This window comes from Vigna umbellata, chromosome 4 (genome assembly GCF_029865625.1).
Source record: "Vigna umbellata cultivar VRB3 chromosome 4, Vumbellata_1.0, whole genome shotgun sequence".
Lineage (NCBI taxonomy): Eukaryota > Viridiplantae > Streptophyta > Magnoliopsida > Fabales > Fabaceae > Vigna > Vigna umbellata.
In genome coordinates, this window is record NC_142168.1 from 63,364,861 (window position 1) to 63,389,649 (window position 24,789).

At 36.5% G+C, this 24,789-nt stretch overlaps 1 protein-coding gene across 3 annotated transcripts; it reads right to left on the reverse strand.

The window, feature by feature from the left end:
• Positions 1 to 422: 422 nt before the first annotated feature.
• LOC124843375 (peptidyl-prolyl cis-trans isomerase CYP59-like) lies at positions 423 to 20,302 on the reverse strand. 3 transcript variants are annotated; one of them, XM_088112199.1, is made up of 18 exons: positions 20,144 to 20,302; positions 20,000 to 20,061; positions 19,718 to 19,780; positions 19,533 to 19,617; positions 17,065 to 17,255; positions 16,215 to 16,319; positions 15,975 to 16,092; positions 15,818 to 15,868; positions 10,109 to 10,200; positions 9,900 to 9,999; positions 5,889 to 6,011; positions 5,735 to 5,812; positions 5,555 to 5,601; positions 5,403 to 5,458; positions 3,397 to 3,437; positions 2,982 to 3,084; positions 1,627 to 1,759; positions 423 to 1,539 (listed from the first exon to the last, which is right to left on the reverse strand). In XM_088112199.1, exons 5-18 carry the CDS (start codon positions 17,160 to 17,162, stop codon positions 762 to 764), a joined length of 1,923 nt encoding a protein of 640 aa, XP_087968325.1. In that variant the 5' UTR covers positions 17,163 to 17,255; positions 19,533 to 19,617; positions 19,718 to 19,780; positions 20,000 to 20,061; positions 20,144 to 20,302; the 3' UTR covers positions 423 to 761. The 3 variants fall into 3 exon arrangements, with proteins under 3 accessions (XP_087968325.1, XP_087968323.1, XP_087968326.1); XM_088112197.1 differs by having other exon boundaries at positions 19,995 to 20,061; XM_088112200.1 differs by lacking the exons at positions 15,818 to 15,868; positions 15,975 to 16,092; positions 16,215 to 16,319 and having other exon boundaries at positions 19,995 to 20,061.
• Between the last annotated feature and the right edge of the window lie 4,487 nt (positions 20,303 to 24,789).

Consider the following 24,789-nt stretch of genomic DNA (forward strand, 5'->3'; position numbering starts at 1 on the left):
AATGACTAAAACCAAAATTACATAATAGTTGAGAGAGAAAAAATATATTTAACCCTAATTTTCATTTGTGACAGTAAAATCCACAAATTATTTGTAGAAGACTCAGTCCAGAAATATAATTATAACTGTTAAATTATGCAATTTAAAATACATTTCAAGGTTATATAATTCATAATGGGTTTTGGAAGTTAGAAATGTATTACATATTATGTGCTGATAGAAAGAAAATTACACCTCATCCGTTTCAGAGATGTATTCCAAACTGAAAAAATCAAGAAATATAACAACCAAATCGATTGAATCATCCGAAATATATTTCAATGTTATGCAATCAAAAATATTTTTTCTGGTTCATAAGTGCATTTTTAATGACGTAATCTACAAATGAATGCATAAACAATTTTGACTTTAACCCTAGCTCAGATCAGAAATCACGGATTACATAAATAAGCCCTCTCCAACATGCTTTTCTGCAGTCCTCTCCAATCCATGCGTGAACTGTTTTGTTATTACATCCTATGTAACACTAGTAATGCTGCGTTTAGTCAAACACCATTAATAATTTATGAAACCCCAATATTTGTCAAAAAAACAAATTGCTGTTAGGCACCAAATATGAAACTGAGTTTTCTAAAGCCATTCAAAACCTTGTTCAAAAACATAAATAGCTAGCTTCACCAGAAAAACTGAAGCAAAAGGGACATACATAATAGTCGTTCAAAGGTTCTGTGCTTAGCATTAGGATATAGTGAGACCAATAATCATCTCCTGTCACCATGATGCCTCTTATGAGGATAATCATCAGCTTCAACATCTTGTCTTTTGTGTCCACGTTCCTCCCTTCTATGTCTGTAATCTCCATCCTCCCTTCTACGTTTGTAATCCTCATCAGTTTCAATATCTTGCCTTTTATTCCCTCGTTCTTCCTTTCTATGTTTGTAATCTTCATCTTTCCTTCCATTTTTGTAATCATCACTTGGACTTCTCTTTCTTCGTCCAGAATCAATCTTCACATCTTGCTTTCCACTGTCTTCAGGTCTCTTCCTATAACCACTGTCATTCCTTCTCTCCAAATGGCTAGAATCTGTGTTTCTCCTATCATCTTCATCTCTTCTTCTAGGGCCTCGCTCATCTTTACGCTTGTAGTTATCATCTTCATATCTTCTTCTAGAGTCTCGCTCATCTTTACGCTTGTAGCCATCATCCTCTTCTTTTCTGGATTCATGATCAACTTTCCACCTGTAATCATCATTTCCATGTCTACCCTTGTGCCTATCTCTTTCTTTCTTGTCAGCATTCGAATCCAAATCTCTTGCACCTCTGTCATATCGTGCTTTGTTTTCTCCATTTCCCCCATGCTCTCTGCTTCTATCACCGTACCTATCTCTTACCGTATCCCGTTCCCTACTACTTCTATGATCTTTAAAATTTTCTTCCCTAACTTTTTTCTCAACTGGGTCATCCCTGTCATGCTTTCGGTGTTTTACATCATGCCTTGGACTTTCTGGGTTATCATCTCCATCAAAAACCATTTCATATCTGCATGCACCATGAAATTGTTCTCACATATGGATAGACAAAATCAGAGACAGTCAAAGAGTGACACATGCAACCAGAAGTACATACCTCGAATTATCTCCACCACGTTGGGTATTATCATCCTTTAAAATGTATTTTGTTTGTGGTTGTTTCATTGTAGCATCTCCAGTGCAGTCCTTGGCAATATGATCTGTAGAGCCACATTTGAAGCAACCACCACCTGCGGTAATAAATTATTTTAATAAAAGTTACATAGGAAAAGGAGCAGCTGTTTACAACCAAACATTGGCATTCAGCACAATGCTGTAAAAACGAAACAAGTAATAAACAAATTCTTACAAATTGTGATATTGGTAAGAAACTTGGTTGGGAGTAGTGTTGTCAAACTCAAGGATTGTAAGGGGTTCGGAAAGACAATAAAAGATCGTAACTCAAGGATCATAACTGACCAGTAAGAGTCACGATTATAAAAAAAATTATATCCATAAACAAGTGTATTATTAAAAATAATAAAAATAACTCATAATAGTAATAACTATAATAATAATAATTATAACTATTATTATAATAATAAGTTTAAGTAGTAAACTTTAGTAAATAAGTTGTTAGAATATTTATATTATATTGTGTCTAGTATATATATGATAGTACCTAGGTCTGCAATTAAGGTTATCCTATTTATAATGTGCTTTTGTATTAGAATTTTCTTACATATAAAAATGAGGGTAGGAGGGATTTCAAGCAAGAATTATTTTACAGTTTCAATCTAAGTTAAGTCGTGAATAAAAAGAACCAATGAGTGTGGATGTCAGCAGAACAACCACTCGAGCTGCGAGCAGAACCACTTGAGCTGCCAGCAGAACAACCAACGCAACTGCATCACTAAAAGGAAGCCTAAAAGAAACAGAGGTGGAGAGCAAAATAAAAAGTAGAGAAACAGAGGCTGAGCATAGCTCTCTGCGAATGCGGCGAGTGAATGCGAGGGCAGCTAGTGCCAGCGACTCCAAGAGCAGTGTGTGTGGTGAACGCAACCCTAGATGAAAAAGGTAACGGCGTTGGGCTTCTCATGGGTTGGGTCGACCATAGGACCAGAAGGATCGATGCGGCCCATGATCCCTCGATTCAGTGAGTATCCTCGCGTACTCACTCCCATCTGCACCACTTACTATCCACCTCCGCATCAACTCGCTTGATGCTCCAAACTGGCAGGATCGTGCGAGTTTTAGATCTTACTAGCAATTTTAACACTGATTGGGAGAACCACACCACAAAAGCTAAATGTTGTAGTTGGAAAGCCCAAGCTCTGATAAACCTCACAAGAATCTCATATGTTGTAGTTGGAAAGCCCAAGCTCTGATAAACCTCACAAGAATCTCATATTTCTAATCTGAGACTTACATCCATACCTAGCAATTGATCCTAACAGATATCATTATCCTTACCTTTACCCTTTTGATCTTTACGCCTGTATTGGGACCACAATTTTGCCACACTTTGACTAAAATCCACATGTATCCTTCGATCATCAATCAAAGCATTATCCATCTGCAATTCAGCGAGCAATCAAGAAGAAAAAAATTCAGAATACGAGTTTTCTTTTCAAACCACAGCAATTTTTTTTCTATATACTTATTTGAACTCAGAATTGCCAGAGAAAATAAGAACTCTTCAACCCACTGTCTAAACTCAAATAAAAATTGAAACGCAAGATCACATAGGAAATGTAACCAAGGATAGAAAGAATAAATAAATAAATCTACAACAGTAATGTGCATGAAGCAAAACAGAGTAATTTACTACCAAGAAAAAGAAAGAAGAATCATTTGGTAAAAATATGCTTCAAAATTTTCAGCATACCTTAAAATATGCTTCCTGACATGACCTTATGTCCTCAAATTCTGTCCAAATGAGTACATATAAGATGTGGTTAATTGCATGAAAACAAAAAGAGACCATTCATAGTAGGTGTTGTAATTAGAGAAAATATCTTTAGAATCTTCCTAATTAGAGAAAATGGATATATATTCTTTTATTTTATTTTGTTTTCCTAGTTTCCCTATTTCTTTTTTTAGGAGAATTAGATTATTACAAATAGAGGATATGAGAATGTATTTTTCATGATTGAGAATAATAAAATCAGTCCTATTTTCAACTTGGAGATTGTTGATAAGCCAAGAGACAAGAAGGCAGTAGGGTGTAGATGGATATTCACGGTGAAACATAAGGCAGATGGGACAATAGAAAGATATAAAGCTAGATTGGTGGCAAAAGGATATACCCAAACATATGGGATTGACTATATGGAGACATTTGCCCCAGTGGCAAAAATGAATACAGTTCGAGTTATTCTCTCTTTGGCTGCCCATTTTGGATGGGACTTACACCAGCTAAATGTGAAGAATGTCTTTCTTCATGGAAATCTAGATGAGGAAGTGTACATGGAGATTTCCCCAGGTTTTGAAGTGAAAAATGAAAGAAACAAGGTATGCCTCCTGAAGAAAGCATTGTATGGTCTTAAGCAATCCCCTAGAGCATGGTTTGGAAGATTTACAAAAGCAATGGTTTCCTTGGGATACAGACAAAGCCAAGGAGATCATACTCTATTCATAAAGCCCAAGAGGATATGAATTTTCGAACAAATGGACAGCACACATGAGAGGAATGTTTAAGAAGACCAAGCAATGGAGCAAACCAAGCCTTGGATGTGTGACAAGGCAAGGAAAACATGGGAAACATGACCTTGGTGAGCCACTTTAGGATTGTTCTAGAATCCTTTTTTGAATTTTGAAAAGTGAAGCCAAATGTCCAAGAACTATGCCTATATAAAGCACTATGTAGCTTTGCTTCACAGTTTTGAATGAATTTGTTTTCTTTGTGAAATTTGTGAGTTGTTCTACTGAGGAAGTAATTTGCTTACTCTGTTTCATCTTGAAGGTTTTAGGAATTCAAGCGATGATTCCTTGTATATCATATTTTAAGCCTAACAGAAGTGCCATGTTCTTCACTTCTTACCTTTCTCCATCTTTTACTCTTCACTTTTCCCATTCTCAACACATGATGGTTAGCATGTTCTTATATTGTTACTATGTTCATGTGTTCTTATGTTTTTTGAATCCATGGCTTAAACTTATACATGAGTTTATATCGTGGAACATAAGAAAAAAGGAGATTGATTATGTTGGTTGCGATCTTACGATGAAATCAAACTAATTTATTAAGAAGTGAGTTTAAGCCTAACCACCTTATAAAGGGAGAATTTCCTTCCCTTAAACTTACATATTGTATATTGACCTTATCATTAATCGATGTGAGATCTCCAACGGCCTTCCATTGCCAATTAGATTTGATGGATTGTGATGATCCACTTATATGGAAGATCACCCTTCTATTATTTTTGGAGGATTCAAAGTCAAGTATTGTGCTATGGAACAATTTTAAAAACATGTGAAACACTCCAACCAAATGCACCACACAAACAAAGTGTTGGACAAATCTATCAGATTTCATATGTACATGAGTGCTTGTCCTTGCATTCTTATATAAATACCACTAAACACAACAACGAAAAAGACCAGAAGGAAAAATTTACAAACACAAGGAAACTTTGATTTGGGAACAGAAAACTTATTTGTAGTACACATGTTAAGCATATCTACCTTTTATTGCCTTTTGTTATTCCTAGTTGGAAATGCTACACTAAAGATATCCTGAATAAAAAAGGTGGTAGACACAAATCGACTCAAAGAATTACATAGGAAAGAACCAGGCAACTGGTGTAGAAATTGGAAAGAAAATGAGGAAGACTACTTTAACACAATTAAAAAGCACAAATTTTACACAAATGACAAAGTGTACATACTGACCTATGAAAGCGTAGCATAAACTGTCACCAGTTTTGTGATCACGGATGATTTCTGCCCTACAATTTAAAATATCAAGTAAGAACAATATATACAAAATGATATCAATATTAGTAAATGTCATGACAGGTAAACTGCCTAATATTAATACTCACGATGATACAGTTCCAAAGCGAGAAAATATAGTATTCAAGTCCTCATCCTAAAATTTAAAAGAAAAAATATTAATAGTCAAGTACTGATTTTGACCTCAGTATAAATTGGGGGATGGTAGGGGGAGGGGAGAAGAGAATATGATAACTACATCCATAACACTACAGAAAGGGATTACTCACCTCAGTAACTGGGTTCAATTTACAGACAAACAATACATTTTCAGGAGGTTTAATCTCAGCATCAGGAATATCCCCAATCTAAAATAACAAAAAAAAGCAACTTTACAAGGGATCACATTCACAAATGAAGTACCAAACTATTTAGTATACTTACACTCTCAAGTACAACTGCCCTAGAATGTGCTTCCTTTGATCTGATAACCTCCTCAAGTTCTGCTGGATTTAATTGTTCATCCATGGGCACCCAATCATCTTCAAGTCGTACTTCATCATCAACCTAGTAAAATTTCATTAAGTCATGCCTTAGATGTTTGAACATGTATGCTATTGAATTTTTCATTATTATAATGCTTGAATTGATTTGTAATCACAAGAATCCAATCATCCATATGTAGTCAAACAGTTACAGCCAGAAACTCTTTTACACTGAATGCTGAACAAATATACCATCGCATAACAAGTAAAATCCAATATAATCATCAATCTATAGCTATAGAATGACAGCTAGAGACAAATTAATAATCCATTCATCATGTAATCAATTCTTTATTAATTGTTATAACTTGAAAAAAGTGGGAAACAAATCTCATTCTTCATCTCACCTTATAATAGAAGAGGAAACAAGGTTGTCAAACTCAAGAGTTTACGTAAACTTGTGAGAGCCTACCGAGTTTACTTTGACATGAATCTTTTTTTTATATGAATAACATCCTAATTCATCCCTAGAATGATATAACATAAATTCAAATGTGAAGTGTCTATGTGTAATCCTCTAATGACATTATCATCTCCATCATCATCTTCATCCAACTCTTCCCATGATGAACGTTATGCATCCTCATTGGCATCAAAAGCTGTTATTGTTAGATATAGTATTTTTATCTTTTATCTTTATTAGTTAGTTTGTTATTATTTCTTATTTGTATTTTGGGCTTAGTCGATATTTGTTCTATTATAAATAGAGGACCCTATGTGTATATTGAACACAAGGGAGTTTTCACTATATTCAACTTGGCATCAGAGTGGGTCAACCCCACTCTGGTTTCTGTCTCGCATTTGTCCGGTGTTGTTGTCTGCCACTGCCCGCTGCCGGCCGTCTATCGCTGTCCGCCATCCTTCGGTCGTCCACCGTCGCCGGCCACCTTCGTCGGCCGTCCACCGCCGCTGCCGTTCGCCGTCGTCGATCGTCCACCACCGGCCATCATCACCACCGGCCATCTTCGAAGATGGCGTCTAGCAATACTCTTTATTCTTCGAAAGTCCATCCATTACCTCCAAAAAGCTAAATGGAAACAATTATCTATCATGGTCTGCTGCCGTTGAAATGTGGTTTCTTGGCCAAGGGCATTATGACCACCTTGAGCGAGATGGAAGCCATGTGCCTGGTGAAAAAGCTTATCAGTGGAAACAAGCAGATTTCCAGTTGTATGCCCTATTATGGCAATCAGTGGAACCCAAACTTCTTATATCTGTGAGGGCTTTCAAAACTTGTCACTCCTTTTGGAAGAAAGCTCAAACCATATATTTCCACGATATTCAACGTCTGTATGACGCTACAAACAAGCTCAAAACTGATTTACCTCACTATTACAAGGCCAGATCTATCCTTTGTAGTTGGAGTGGTTAGTCAGTTCATGCACGCTCCTTGTGTTTTGACCATTGGAATGCTCTCATTCGCATTCTAAGGTATATGAAAAAGGCTACTCGGGCAAGGATTGTTATATGAAGATAAAGGAAGCATTCAGGTTTCTGGGTATTGTGATGCAGTTGATAGACGGTCTACTACAAGATATTGTGTTTTTCTGGGAGAAAATATTATTTCATGGAAAAGTAAGAAACAAAATGTAGTAACTCGATGAACAGCTGAAGCCAAGTATAGGGCGATGGCATCACTCACATGTGAACTTATATGGGTGAAACAATTCATTGAAGAGCTTAACTTCTGTGACATCCATACTATGAAGATGTATTGTGATAATCAAGATGCTCTCCAAATTGCATCAAATCCAGTGTTTCACGAGAGAACTAAACATATAGAAATTGATTGTCATTTTGTTCGAGAAAAGTTGTTGACTAAAGAAATATGTACTGAGTTTGTTGGGTCAAAGAATCAACTCGCAGATGTGTTGACCAAGTCATTAAGAGGGGATTGAGTTTATTTGTTCAAAGCTTGGTACATACAATTTGTATGCTCCAGCTTAAGGGGAAGTGTTAGATATGTTATCTTTATCTTTTATCTTTATTAGTTAGTTTGTTATTATTTCTTATTTGTATTTTGGGCTTAGTCCATATTTGTTCTATTATAAATAGAGGACTCTATGTGTATATTGAACACAAGGGAGTTTTCACTATATTCAACTGTTATCAAGATCAAGACCATCTAAAGCTGGATATGTTGTTGCTCCATCTAAGTGAACATTTTCATTATCATTTCAAATGAGCTAAATTACGCTTCCATCCCAAAGAACTACAAGTCAAGCTTAGAATTCAAATGGCAAATCTTTTCAACTCAGGAGTTCCATCCCCAAACATATCGCACCATTCCACAATTTTAATGCTTTCTTGCACTTACAATCTTTGAGCAATAATTACATTTCACTTTTCTACCATTACCATTAATATCTATCCCATCTTTCCATCAAATATCAGGCATGTTCCATGGGGCACTTTTACTTCTACTTCAGATATCAGAAAGTGCGCACTATGAGTGCAAAGAAAACAGGGACTGCGATGGAAACAATGAGCTAGGTGACAACGAACGAGGCGACGATGAGTGACAATGTCAACGGCAAACGCGAGGGTGAGACACAGTGAAGCGATGTGATGCAATTGCAAGAGAGGGGTTGTGCGACAAAAGAGTTCTAAGAACAAAGACGAAGCTTAATCTTGAACCCTAATCTGGTTAAAATTCTTCAAAAATGGCCCTCCATACAAAGTTGTTTTGCATTTAAAACTTTTTCTCGTCGAACTTGCCAAATCGAAACCAAACTAGCGAGTTCAACCGATTCCACATGCAACCCCACGATTCTACTCCAAAAACCGAGTTTGCTTCCGAGTTAACTAGGAAGTACTGAGTGAACACGTAAACTAGTCTGAGTTAATGAGTTAACTCGTGAGTTTGATAACCATGGGAGGAAGAGATATTCTCCAAAACCAAAAAAAATAAAGCACTTATATTAAAGAAATATATCAATGCAAAATAAGCTAATTAACTCTTCTATTCTGTTAGGGAAACAAAACACATTGAAAAACAATGAAAAAAACAGTAAAAAAACCTTGCTTAAGAAAAGCAACCACACCATACATAGCACAGAAGGATAAATGTCATTCCAAGTATTCTACTGATCATATAACCTCTAAAATCTTCATTTTTTAATTTTAATAAGGCAGTATTTCAATGAAGCATCACAAGGGGCAAAGATTCATGTTATCACGTATTGAATTGGCTTGAAATATGGCCTATACACTCCTCAAGGCTTAAGCAATCCTCCTCCATTATGTTAGCTTTGGGGATTTAGGCTTGGACCTTTTCCACTGTATGACAAAAATGTGCATTTGATATCTGCCCCGCCATTCTTTTAATAAAATCAAATTTCAGTTTAAGTATGAGCATTACTCAAACTTCCATCCCAAAAGGCTCTTCCGTGAGGGGCATGTCATAAATATAAATATATCCACACATCTTCACTTAAGAACTTAACCTTTTGTGATAGTTGGTTCATGACAAACCATGCACTATGCAGGCTTCTCGTAGGGCCACCTATAAATGTCAACTTGTAAACTTCACATTTCAATACTCTAGATTTAAGCATGGCGGGTGGGTATTTAGATGGCTCATGCAATCTTCCAGCCTTGAGTTAGGCCCAGTGCATTTCCAATAATTCAAAACAGAGATACCTCTTGTTGTAATATTTCTATAAGTGAATTAAAGCAAAATAAAGATACACATTAAAGTTGTCTGTCCCAAGTACCAAATGAATTTTCCCAATTTTAGGTTGAGAAAAATAAGGTGAATGAAATAGCTTCATTTTTTGAATCAATTGGACACATTTCCATGATAAATAGTTTTATATTATAAAGGGCAATTGCAATGCTAATAAATAACCAATGGCATAATCTTCTGCATTTTCAATTAATGCAATACAGTGTGGCAATAAATCATTACCTCATCTTTAGGTTTTCCTTCTGGAGAAGCTTCAGGAATGAACTCCGATAGTTCAGAAGGATCGTCGTAAGGATCCACTAGGATGTATGTGTGCTTGATTCTATTCAAGTAATTCAAGAAGATGAATACATTTTCTTCATCTCAAAATGACAAATAAGAAATATTTGTTTTCAATTCATATTTTTTAGTGGAGAAGAATGAGCATAAACCTTATATTTTTAAGTGGTCTTCCTTTGTCGTCCACATAAGCCTCATTTATTTTAGTTAAAATCTCAAATCCTTCAGCTACCTCACCAAAGACCTGTAACAATGAACAAATCGCAGAAAAAACAAAAGGGTAACTTCTATGGTATAAAGGTTAAATGTAAGTTATCCAACCTACAATTTGGTCCACTACAGCCACAACACTAAATTACCACACTACAGCAGCCCTGTAAAGAGCAAAGGGCCCTTGCACTGCTAAACTGTTATAGCAACACTATAGGGCTCTAGTAAACCCTCATTAAAATAAAACCTCCCAAATTCATCTTTGTAATGACAATGATACGATATAATGTGATAGGTTATAATGGGTAATGGATGCAGGACAGAGGAAACAGTTTAGGAATTAGTTGTTAGTTGGTTAGTTGGTTGGGGGGCCTTTATCAGAAGGCAGGGAGCTCTTGTGTCAAGACACTTTTGGATAATCTTGTAGACTGAGCTTTGGCTCTTTGTGAAGGGGAAACTGTTAGGTTCCTTCCTTTACTCAAGGACTATAACAGGTGAACATCTTCTCACACACACTCAACAAAAAGAAACAATTGTATCAATATGAACTTTATTAATTCTGTAAAGTAAGAAAGAACAGAATAACAAGCAAGTATTTCCCCAAGGAAGCCTCCCTTCCTCCACTGGAAACGATCCAGTCTCTACCCAAAGGTAAGAAAATAAGCATGGAATGGAGAAGAAATATGCAACAAATGCAGCAAGAAATTAGGATTCTCATAAAGGGCTAAGCCAAGAAAAGAGAAACGAATATCAGTGAAGAGGAGAATGTTGTTACCATTACAATAGGGAGTAGAGTGTCAGAAGCTACTGTTTTGAGTGTTGATGGTTTAGAATAAATTAGAGGGCAAAATAGGAGAGAAGAAAATATATGTGAAAAGGAAGGCAATGACGAAAATTGTAATGGAGACATTGGTGTGGCTGTTGTTGATAAAGTTGCAGAAGTTGCTGCTACTGTAAGGGTGGATAACGTGACTATTAAGAAGTGGACTTTAAACCTAACTAAATCCCGCAAAATCGGCTTGTAAGGTGCGGGTTGCACCCATTTATATTCTATAAATTGGCCTTATCTCTGGTCGATGTGGGACTTCCAACACACTCTCCTCACATTGAGGTACATACATCTCGAGCGTGAGACTAAACATGAATGGGTGGTCCGATAGTGGTCGGACAATAAATGGAACAACATGCCCAACAAACATCGCTAGGATAGGCTCTAACCATAACTCTGATACCATGTTAAGAAGTGGACTTTACGTCTAACTCAACCACACAAAACCAGCTTGTAAGGTAAGGTTTAACCCACTTATATACTATAAATTGGCCTTATCTCTAATCGATGTGGGACTTCCAACACAGTGACAAATGTTGGTAGCGAAAATACATCAGGTGAAGTCCATGATGGGAATGTTGTGACTCTTGCTTGTAAAGTTGCAAAAGGTGTTGTTTTTATTGGAGATAGAGTGGTAGCGTGTGGTGTGTATGTCACAATAGTGAAGGGGGAAGAATTGTTGAGGCCTAGGGTTAAAACAGTGGTGTCAGGGAGCAACCCAATTGAGTCTGTTTACAGAGCCACCAGAGAGGAAAGAAGAGAGGAACTTCTACAAGAGATCAAGAAAGCAAAGAAATACTCAAGTGGAGGAGAAAATTCAATCAATTGGGGGCAAAAAGGAGAAGAGAATGCCATTTACAATAAAGATGCTAGGAAGGGAGAGGGAAAAAACTAGTTTTTCCAGGGGAGAAAAGAGAAGAGTTGACCACTTATAAAGGGACTGACACCCAAGGTCAAACAACAGGTGCAGCAAATGCTTCTGAAGTTCAGAACACCAAATGATGAACAAAAGTACACCCAAACAGCAAAGAAAATGTAGTCCAAGAGTTCAAGACCTGGCATAAAAAATCCAAGAACCTTTCTTGGAAAAATCTGGTAACAACTCTACTAAAGATAGTTAAAGGGAACAGGAGAAGCATGCTATGTGAGAGTTGGGCAGCAGTAACACAGATTGGGAGTGCGGAAATTTTACATTAGAGTTTGCAAGTAGATGGAGGTAACCCCGTGTATCATTCAAATCTGGTTGGATCTTCATTTAATTATCCTAGAATTGGATTTAGTAATGATATGTGGTTGAAGATAGATTTTTGCTTTCAGCCACTCTAGTTATACCGTTAAATCTAGTTTTGTTGGAAATAAGGGAGTAGCGGCTGCCGAAAGTGTTGTTGCTACAAGAGCCGATGAAGTCAAAGATGTGATTTTGAGGATTTCACAAAATTGGGCTAAAAGAATCCAGGAAGAGTGGAAGTCATTGGAGGAGGATCTCTCATATTGACCAGCACCCAAGCCTCTAAATTTAAAATTGCAAATAGTAGCCAGTGGGTTCCCTTCATATGATAACATGGTGCAGACCATCCTACTTCATCAAATACCATAAATAACACTGCACTCTTTCAGGAATTTCTCAGATGGTACGAGGACCTTCAGTACGATGGGTCTAGAGTCTCATCTCATGGTATTGGTACTGTTCATATTTTTCCGTCCATATCCATTGATAATGTACTTTATGTCCCTGGGTCTCCTTTTAACTTATTGTCCGTAAGTCGTCTAACTCGTTCCCTTAATTGTGTTATTTCATTTACCAAAGATTCTGTTTGGTTGCAGGACCGGAGTTCGAAACACATGATTGAGTCAGGATGTGACTCTCATGGCCTATATCATCTCAGCCCTTCTCCACATGCTGGCGTAATCATGGAGTCACCATCCCTTCTTCATGCTCAGTTAGGTCATCCCAGTCTTGCCAAACTGCAGCAACTTGTTCCGAGTCTATCGAAATTATCAAGTTTGTCGTGTGAGTCTTTTCAGTTAGGTAAACATACTCGTAGTTCCTTTCCTCGTAGTGTTTCACAACGAGCGTCATCCCCCTTTTCACTGGTTCATTCTGATATTTGGGGACCTAGTCGTGTTAAGTCAACTTTAGGATTTCAGTATTTTGTTACCTTTATTGATGACTATTCCAGATGTACTTGGTTATTTCTCATGAAGAATCGTTCTGAGTTGTTTTCTATTTTCCAATCATTTTTCAATGAAATAAAAACTCAGTTTGGGGTTTCTATTCGCACTTTACGTAGTGATAATGGTCGTGAATACCTTTCTCAACCATTTAAACATTTTATGGCTTCTCATGGCATTCTTCACCAGACCTCATGTACCTATACCCCTCAACAAAATGGGGTGGCTGAGCGCAAGAATAGACACCTCATTGAAACAACTCATACACTTCTAATCCATGGTCAAGTACCCTCGCGTTTTTGGGGTGATGCAGTTCTCACTGCATGTTATCTCATAAACCGCATGCCTTCTGCCCTAGATAACAAAATCCCTCACTCTATCTTATTTCCTCAAGACCCTTTACATTCATTACCTCTTAGAGTTTTTGGGTCTACATGTTTTGTTCATGATTTTAGTCCTGGCCTTGATAAGTTATCTCCTAGGTCTCACAAATGTGTCTTCTTAGGATTTCCACAGTCACAAAAAGGCTATAAGTGGTTTTCCCCTTCCCTCAATCGTCATTTTATCTCTGCTGATGTCACTTTTGATGAATCTTCTTTTTACTTTACACATTTATCTTCTAGTTCTGTACCTCCACCTGCTACGGTTGATATTCCTATTTTCTGTGATCCTCCTGGTGATGCTCCACCCATTTTGTCTCCTCCTTCTTTAGACTCTCATTCACCACAAGATCGTCCTTCACCACCACCCCTTCAGGTTTATAGTCGCTGCAATTGTCTCCCTCATGACTCACTTCTAGTGTCGCCTCCTATGTCTCCTCCGGCTCCAGCAAATGAGTCTGACCATTGCCCTCCGTAAAGGTATATGCTCAACTCGTAACCTTTCCCCCCATTATATTGTTCTTAGTTACCACAGATTATCTCCATCTTTTTACACATGTCTCTCATCCATTTCTTCTGTGTCAATTCCCCAAGTTTGTGGGTGATGCCTTAACTCATCCGGCTGGCGTCAAGCCATGCTGGATGAATTAAGTGCTTTACAGAAAAGTGGAACTTGGGAGCTTGTCCAATTACCATCTGGAAAGTCTGTTGTTGGTTGCAGGTGGGTGTATGCTATCAAAGTTGGCCCTGATGGTACAATTGTGATGCTTTTTCTCCAGTGGCAAAAATGACCTCTGTTCGTCTATTCATTGCCATGGCCGCTCTTCAACAATGGCCTCTTTACCAACTTGATGTCAAAAATGCTTTCCTTAATGGTGATTTGCATGAAGAAATTTATATGGAGCAACTGCCCAGCTTTGTTGCTCAGGGGAGTCATCTGGATTGGTATGTCGTCTTCTCAAATCCCTATATGGTCTAAAACAGTCTCTTTGGGCCTGGTTTGGTAAATTCAGTTGTGTTGTTCAACAATTTGGTATGTCTCGCAATGAAGCGGATCATTCAGTGTTCTATCGCCACTCAAGTGTTGGATGTATCTACTTAATAGTGTATGTCGATGACATTGTTCTCACAGGAAGCGACTATCTTGGCATCTCTCAGATGAAACAGCACCTTTGTCACCATTTTCAAACCAAAGATCTTGGCAAACTCCGGTACTTTTTGGGTATTGAAGTAGCACAATCCAATGCTGGTATTGTCATATCTCAGAGGAAGTATGCGTTAGACATCTTGGAGGAAACAGGGTTAATGAACTGTAAATCTATGAGACACCTATGGACCCTAACATCAAACTCCTACCAAATCAGGGGAGCCTTCTCAGATCTTGAACGGTACAGAAGATTAGTTGGTAAATTAAACTATCTTACTATTACGCGTCCTGACATTTCCTTCGCAGTTAGTGTGGTGAGTCAATTTCTAAACTCTCCATGTGAAGACCATTAGGATGTAGTTGTTCGCATACTGAAGTATATTAAAGGATCACCTGGAAAAGGTTTGCTATATGGTCCTAACAACGATACAAAAATCGTTTGCTATTCAGATGCTGATTGGGCTGGTTCCCCTTCTGATAGGAGGTCCACTTCTGTATATTTTGTCTCTATTGGTGGCAACCTGATATCTTGGAAAAGTAAGAAGCAAAGTGTTGTGGCAAGGTCCAGCGCAGAAGCAGAATATAGAGCTATGGCATCTACTACTTGCGAGCTTGTGTGGCTTAAACAATTACTTAGTGAATTGAAATTTGGAGATGTCACTCACATGACACTTATATGTGATAATCAAGCTGCTCTTCATATTAGCTCTAACCCTGTCTTCCATGAGAGAACCAAGCACATTGAAGTTGATTGTCATTTTATTAGAGAAAAAATCATATCTGGAGATATCAAGACTGAGTTCGTTAACTCAAGCAACCAGTTGGCAGACATATTCACCAAGTCCTTACAAGGACCTAGAATTGACTATCTTTGTAACAAGCTTGGAACATATGATTTATATGCTCCAGCTTGAGGGGGAGTGTTAGATGTTAAGTTGTGTGTTTATGTTAATTGGGCTCAGCCCATTCTGTATTTAGGGTTTAACCCTTATCTTACATTATAAATAAACTACCCTATGTGTATGCTAAATACATAAGGGAGATTTCTCCTAATCTTCTCTACTATTTCATAAGCATCCATACCCGATGAAACAAGTAAAGCAAGGAGGCATGGAATACTTACTGTGTGCTTGCCATCAAGGTAGTCAAGGTCATCTCGTAGTGTGATATAGAACTGAAAACAGAAACAACAAAACAATAGTAATTTAAAAGTTATTTTACATATAACTATTCTTAAATAACAGGAAAGGAACCCTCAACCTGCTCCAACCATGTCGTACCTGTGAAGCATTTAAATTCTCCCCAGCACTTGCCATGGCAACCGTTCCAGTTTTCGAATGCTTAAGATCAATATGAATTTCATCACTGAAAAATCGAGCTTGATCGCCGTAAAGAAACCTTAAAAAGAGAAAGCCATTGCATAAACGAGAATGCAATGTCAGAAGCTTCACATTTTATATAAAAAAAAATCAGTGAATCTTAAACAGTAACTAAATGCACAAGCAGTTCCATTTACGTACTTATAAACAGAATCACCACCAGTTCCTGTGCCAGTTGGATCGCCAGTTTGAGCTGTAAAATCCTTTTGAACAGTGTGAAATAAACACCCATTATAGTACTTAATCCTGGTGCAACAATTCCAAACCCAGAGACATTATGATTTGACAAAAACCCATATATGAAAATATCACACCAGTACATAACATTTTCCAAAACAAAGTAATAACAATAAGGACTAATTTGGGCAAACAACTTAAATAAGGACTTATTCAATAAGTACTTAATATGCAAAGACTTGTTTGTACATAAGTTATACTTAATATGCAAAGACATGTTTGTACATAAGTTATTTTTTATAGTCAAATAGAAAACAGGGTTTGCTTGTTGACAAATAAATAGGCTGCTGTTTTCATAAGCTACCCTAAAGAACTTAGTTATAAGAAAAACAACTTAAGAGATCATAAGCTATTTTCATACACTCTCACAATCACTTACTTAAGTTCTTAAGTTATAAATAATTTCAAAAAATATGCAAATAAACTATTCCAAATGGAACCTAACTCCATCAAACAATTCATTTATGCAACTAGCACAACAATAGTACATTAAATAAAACAACACGTACATAGCATCACAAATTCATAGCAACAAAGAGCATGTGATTTCCATCAAGCACCCATATATGCAAATACCACACAGTGCATTAAAAAAGACCAAGTTTGGTGCTTTATATCTGAAGAACAAGGACCCAGAAAGGGTATTTGTTTCAGAAGAACCGAGAAATTTATCAAAATCAGTAGAGGGCCCAAAAACAAAATTGCAAAATTGTTACAATCCACAGTCCGGGGATGAGAAATTTCGAGAGCTTACTTGCAAAGCTTCAAGAAATTTTTGCAGGTCAAGGGGCATTTGTTGGTGTGCAAATCGACCACAAGGTCCCCTAAGCTCGTCACGATCAGCACCGACATTTTGGCGTTGTTCTCTAAGGCACAAACTATTCTTCTTTGTTATGCTTTCACTCAAAAACTTCTTTGTTCTTTGAAAATGATCAAGTTCGATTTCTGCTCAAGTCCAGAGTGAGATTGCAAAATGTTCAAATTTCACAGCAAAGAAAAATTATTCTGAGCAGATTTATTCGAACAATAAAAAATTTAAGAGACACTCAAAATGGGCAAGGGCTATTTCAATTTACCATTTTCACTATTTCAATTTTAAAATTTTAATAGTGGTAGTTAAGTACTGATAAATTTTAAAGGTTATTTTTAATATTACATTTTATATAATACTGAAAATATTTTTTAATATTATAATAGATAAACAATTTGTTTTAATATTAAGAATCTTGTCATTCATGTGTCTGCTATTATAAGATTTTAATATTATAAGATTTTTCAAAAACCTTGCTCACTTTCTTTTGTTTACCCAAACTAAGAAATTTATTTTTTTATTGTAAAGTTTTTTATTATATTTATATAAAAACATGTTTTTATATAAAAATAAAAAGGGAAGGAAAATGTATTTAATGAATTGAAATGTGTAAATTGAAAAGGCCTTATTTCAGGCCCGGTAGCACATCTGTTCCTGCATGCCAATCCAACATCTCTCAAACATTAAAAAAAAAACCCTCATTATTAACAAGATTTTTTATAATCATCACCAAAATTCTCGGCTAAAGTTTGTCTTTGTAATTGTATCACAAGACAATTCAGATGCAGAGATATTATATCCATGGCTATAGAACTAGCTTAAATTAATGCAACATGAATTGATCATTTTAGCTTCCTTTTAACTAAAAATCATGAAAATATGAAACCAGTGGTATTCATCCATATCACACTAGTAAACCAGCAGCACACAGCTATTTTTATTGAGAACTTGGACAAACACATTCTGCCAGAGAAGATTTTCTTAAGGCACGTAAACATGCCCCTCAAGACAAAGCAATTGCAAGAGAACTGAGACTGCTTGCTGAATATGATAAGGCTGTTTACCAAAAGCAGAAAGAGATATATAAAGGAACATTTGGACCAAGGTCTGATCCAGTTCCTAAGTCAAGAAACTGGCTCATACTTATTTGGCAGTGGTTGCTTTTAGTATTCAATGGATTTGTAGTTTACCTTTGAATGATGATTGGTGTAACTCTAGTTCATGGATATTTTAATCTACCATGCGATTCTTCTATTCTAATCTACTTCAAGATCAAGTCTTCACAAAGAACTTAGCAGTGTACAGTTATTAACCTATAGCCTGTTTTATTTAATTTTCCTAGCATTTCAATATAAAACTATTAAAACATTATGTAGGATTACTCTGCAGCCCGTCCTTCTTGAACAGAGAAAATCTCAAGCATCCTCTTATGGCCATCACATTCTTTCCCAATTAATCAATATAAAGAGAATCACGAAGCTTTCATTAATCACAAAGATGATATTCACATAGCAAAGGAAAAATATTGATCTAAAAATGGTATTCCGCAGCCATCATCTCTTACCATTGACCAATAAATAGAAGTTTAAACAACATCTTTTCAAAAAGGGACCATAACATCAATCAGCAATAGTATTTGATGGCGTTTAGTCTCTATCACATCAACACCCCTCTCATATATTTACTCCTTTTCAATCTCCACTCTCTGCTACCCTTTTTTTGATCTTGACAATGCTAGACTAAGCAATGGTCTCCGATCACGAAAAGAAGAGAGAATAGTGGCACCTTCCCAAGGTTTTAGTGGTTTCTCTAACACAAGATAAAGCACTAAGCCTAGGATCATGTTTATGGAGTTCAAACCTGTGGCCAGTACAATGTAAAATGGCAGCAAAAGAGGCAGCTACAGTTAGTGGAACTGTTAAGCCTTGTGTTTTCAAGAAAGACCTCAGTGGATTGAGATGAACTTGGGCAAGCAGTTCTGGGATAGAGGAACTAATATGGGAAAACTTCTACAAAATTGACTTATGAATAAACTAATCTTAGTTTATGAAGAAACTGATTTCTTCTCCTAGAAGTGTTTAAGGAAAATTTTGTCTAAACAAGTCCACAGCTGATGATTTGTCCATAAGTTCTTGAGTTCATTTCAATAAGCTATCCAATCTCTATGACCACTCATGAAAAATACCTTACAATTTATATAAAAATACTAATCATATTTCCTATTCTCGTTTCCCAAAAAAAGTATACATAACAGTTCACAATATAAATAGTTATCTAATTAGCACTTGATTAAGTTGTTCAAACCAAACGCACACCCTAAAACCATCATTTTGACTTTAACGGTTAAGAGGTAGACAATCAGAAACTTCTGACAAAGCGGCCTTAAAAACCAATGTTAAGATGTCACTTACTTGACAAAGATAAAATATAATTGTGAAGCCTGTGTTATGCGACAGCTGAAGAGTAAACCAAACCCTAGTGGACCTTCACCCCAGGCTGAAAATAAACAGGAGAAACATGATTATACTTACAAGTGTTCCTCTTTTCAATAAGTAAACATAAAAAAGTAAGAAAAGATGGCAAAAAGAAAGATAACCTTCCCATAGGTAGCATGACCGCAACCAATGCCTTTCTCCAAGTTTCAAAAAAATTTCGATATCTACATAAAAAACAAATATACAATCACTAAGCTTGAGAACAAGGCAATGCTGAGTTGATACTGCAGTACCACCAAGCTACTAGACAAGTTGGGATTGCTTAATTTGTAACAGAAAATAAATAACAGAGACATAAAGAACTAATTTCTAGAAAAATCCCACAAAAATCCACAACAACAAAAATCCAATAATACAACGGTGGGAATCAAGACGAACCGCACCAAATCCACCAGCGCAGTGGTGGCACCACCGTGCAACGTATCGCGAGCAACTGTAGGAATCTCTGCGCAAACGAAATCCAGAATGAAAGAAAAGAGAAATGTACACCAGAAACAAAAATTCAATGTATTACCAATTAAACTTACCTTTGGTTGCTCACTGAAAGTTTAGCGTGAATCGCAAAGAAGAAAGAGGAAAGATGTTTTAGGGTTTATGTTAAAATTTTCGAATCAACGTAGAAGAGAAGAGGTTTCAGATTTATTTTGATCTGAATGCATCTGATTGAATATTTAGATTTTTCAGATTTTAAAATCTGTATTAAAACGGAAATCTGTCTTGGAAATATTATAAAATATGAATCTAAAATAAAAAGCAGATTTAAGTAAATGGATATTAAATGGACAGAGCAGATTAAAAATGGAGCAGTTTAGCCGAAACGGAATTTTTAATTAACTGGTTCCTATTTTTACCAATAGTAATTAATTAGGGTTAAATATGTTTTTAGTCCCTAAACTATTGACCGTTTCTGGTTTTCGTCCCTCTTCCAAAGTAAGGTACAATTTAGTCCTCAATCTTTAAAAAACGTTTGTTTTAGTCGAAAAAACGAACGTTTTGAGGACTAAAACGAGGACTAAAAACAAAATTTTGAGGACTAAAACGAACGTTTTTCTAAAGAATGAGGACCAAATTGTACCTTACTTTGGAAGAGGGACGAAAACCAGAAACGGCCAATAGTTTAGGGACTAAAAACATATTTAACCCTTAATAATATAAACCAATAGTAATTAATAATATAAATCTATAGTAATTAATAATATAAACCTATATCATAGCTCACTTCTAATTTATTTTTGGAAAAGTTCATTTTTTAAGAAAGCCTGAGTTTTTTCAGTTTAGTATCATGTTTTAAAAGTGTATAAATTGGATCTCAAACTTATTAAAATTATATAAATCAAATCCTTTTTGTTATATTGTCAGGAAGAGAGTCGTGCACTTTTTCTTTTCTCTCATCTGTTTTTCGTGTTATGATCCAGCTTTTTCTCTCTTTCCTATATCTTTATGAATTTTTTTCTCTCTTTTTTTTTCACTAAACCCATCATCCACTTAACAACAACAACCAAATTTGACATCGTTCCTGTCTAGCGCCATCAAAACTCGCCTTCAATAGCAATGACCCATCCCCTCTGCTTTTATCTCTAGCACTAGACATCGTGTTATTACATTGAATACTTGAATCTTTCTCCATTTCTTCAACCTTTCCTTGTCATCATCATCGTCGTCATCACCATACTAGGTTAATTTAACTACTAGCTACCATAAAAATAATTAAAATTAAGATTTAGTCCTTCAAATTGCTACACTTTTAAATTGAAATTGAAATTGGATTTGTGTTCCTTCACAAACACAGACAGCATCTCTCTCATCCACATCCCAATTAATTGAGGTTACTACACTGTTTAACAAGATTTGTGCATCGAATGTTCCATGGATTCCGAACAAAAAAAAATACACTATGAGCATCTTCTATATCTGAGTCAAGATAAAAATGGACGATGACAATAACAAGAGGGAGAGGAACCGAAGATAGTGGAAATGTTCGGTGCACAAGGAAAAAAGAGGTTCAAATTCAATATTTCCACAGGACAGCTGGGATAATGTGAAAACGAGACATCAATCGATTCAATTCAACTGGTCTTCGGCGGTTCTTCTCAATGCCTCGTCTCTTCAAAAGCCACACTAGGATTGTAATATGAAAGTTAACCCTAGAGAGGAGTGCAAAGTCGTTGTTACTAGAACTGACAAAATTTTAGATGAGAGAAAAATAGAGAGAAAAGAAGAAGAAAGGTTGAGTGAAAAAGAGAAAGATGTAGAGGAAGAGAAAGAAAAATAAGAGAGTGAGAGAAAAGAAAAGGAAAAAGAGAGAGTAGTAGCGAGAAAAGAAACCTAGACCGTGATCTTCTTCCTAAGCCACCACTACAGCGCTGCTGTTCGAACCCTAAATTGAACCGTTGTTCAACCTCACGAGCGTCACGCGCAATCCTCAACGCATCACCATCATCAGCCACACCAGAAACCTGTAAAAGAACTAAGAAATCGCAGACTCCATTGATGCACGAAGCTTCAACCACCATCGCAGAAGACCATCTTCGTCTTCTTCAATGCCTAGCCATGGAAGCCTCCGTAATCGAAAAAACCACTACGATGCCAACATCTTTCACTTGCAAATTCCAAAATCAACAGAACCCTAACTTGTATAAACCATGAAACAGACCCGTCATCATGTTCATTGCACTTCATGAATCCAATGCGCCATTACCGTCAACCCTTGAGCAGCGCCACTTCTTCATTCACACGCAACCATGAACGCAAGTGAGCGTATACCAGTTACTACATCACCCGGGTGCACGAACGCCTGTAGCTACAAAGATTTCATACAGTCCGGACAGTCAGTCTAGTGATAAGCTTTGTAATGATACTTATGTTGAAATGTTCTTGTGTTGAATTGTTTAACTTATATGTTGAAGCATGAATTAAATTACATAAGCTTACCCTTTGTTTTCCTGTGTTGTCTCGTCCCTGTACGTCTGTCTTGTCGTTGCAATGATCATCCGTGTGGATGTGAGCAGAAGGCGACGCGCTGTTGGAGAATGTGCTGGAAGAAGAAAAATTGATAGAAGTGGAAGTGAAGACCGAGCAGTAGGAATGTTCGGCTTGTAGTTAGTATTTTATTTTGAGGTGATCATTCGGTCACCTCCTCTCTTTTGTTTAAGTGACCGTTCGATATTTGGTTTTTGTAAACCGTTCGGTCACGTTTCTTCTCATCTGGTACAGATTTAATTTGGTAGCTTATGATGGCCGTTCGGCCAGAACTGTACGTTCTTTTGAGATGTTAAGACTGATCTGAGTTATTATTAAATATTAATATTCTATTATATGGTATGTTGCTATATTTTGGGATGTTACATTTTGTCATTTAAAATTATAAACAATAATTACTTTAAATTTTATTTACTGCAATACTTGAGTAAAAGGAACTTTTTGTAAAATAATTGTGCAATAATATTTATTTAAAGTATAACGTTAGATTAAGTGAATTCCAAAACATTCAACAATCAATCCCTATAATGCAACTAGAACAGAACCAAAAAAAAAAACAAAGATAAATTCAATCAACTGGGTTGCCTCCCAGGTAGCGCTTGTTTAACGTCACGAGTCTGACCCAAAATCTTCCAACATCCATCAGTAGATATTCTTCCACCTAACATCCATCAGAAAATGTTAATCCTTTTTATCAACACCCATAAGTAAGTGTCTGATAACATAGTATCCTTCAGTAGATACTCAATCACCTAGCTTTCGATCCACCTTCTTGACTCTTCTTGAAGATGGAGCTTCAATTTCTATCACTCCATTCTCTTTGAAATCTTTTACAACCCACAACTTGTTCTTGAATCCTTACATTCAGCTTTATGATTAGTCTCCATCTCTTGAATCTACTGCTCAGCTTTAAAGACATTAAAGATCACCTTTTCCTCTCGGTCTTGAAGCACTATCACCCCATCATCCACATTGATGATTACCTTTTCCATCTTCATAAACGACCTTCCAAGAATAATTGGGATCTTCTCATCTTCCTCCATCTCCATCACCACAAAGTCCACCAGGACATTAAGTTTCTCTATACAAACCACAACATCTTCCGCTACACCATAGTGTTTCTTTGATCACCAATCCTTTCAAGCATAGATAAGGTCATCAAATTAATGCTTGACCCTAAATCAATTAAGGCTTTTCTTATATTCTCCTTCCCAATGACGCAAGGAATAGTAAAACTTCCTAGATCTTTCACTTTTGGAGGAAGTGGTTTCTCCAAAATAGCTCTGCAATCTCCCTTTTCATCCATAGTTTCCTCCTCTAGATATCTCTTCTTTGCGAGGATTTGCTTCATGTGCTTTGCATAAGCAGGAATTTGTTGCAGTGCTTCGGTCAAAGGTATAGTAATCTCTAATTGCTTGAAGATCTCTTTAAAACGCTCATATTGTCTCTCTTTATCAATTTTCTCACTCCCCTTAGGATAAGGAAGAATCTTTTCATTTTTCTCAAAATTTTTCTCTCCCCTCTTCTTTTCTTTCTCTTTTCTCTCAACCTCACATTTTCTCTCTTCTTTTTCCCTCTTATCTAAATCAACTCGTTCTTTTCTCTCTTCTTTTTCTTCTCTCTTTTCTAACTAAACTCTCTCTTTTTTCTCGTCCAATCTCTCATCATGTATACTCACAATAGCTTTACACTCTTCCTTAGGGTTAACCTCAGTATTAGCCCCAAAACTCCTGTCAGGCATATCCTCCAACTTCTTAGCCAATTGGTCAACCTGTATCTGCAAATTTCTGATTGCAGCTTCAGTGCTCTTGTGGTTGGAGATAGTCACCTGCATAAATTGTTGAAGAGTGTCTTCTAGCTTTGTTGATCTCTCATTTAATGTAGATACTTGTTGCCATAGTAATGGTTGTTGCTCTAGTCTATTGACTTGTCTTGCTTGTCCAGCTTGTCCATTCTGACCTTGACCCATGCTTGGGTGAGGTTTCCACCCTTGGTTGAAGTTCCCTTGGTGGTATTGGAATTGATTGCCCATAAAATTGACATCTTCTAGGGCCTCCACTGGAAAAGCACATTGACCATTGATATGATCACCACCACACAATTCATAGAGTTGTTGATGAACCTATGAGACGTTCTTCAGCTCCTTTGGCAACTAAGCAAGTGTCTTTGTCAAATTCTCTAACTATTGAGTTAT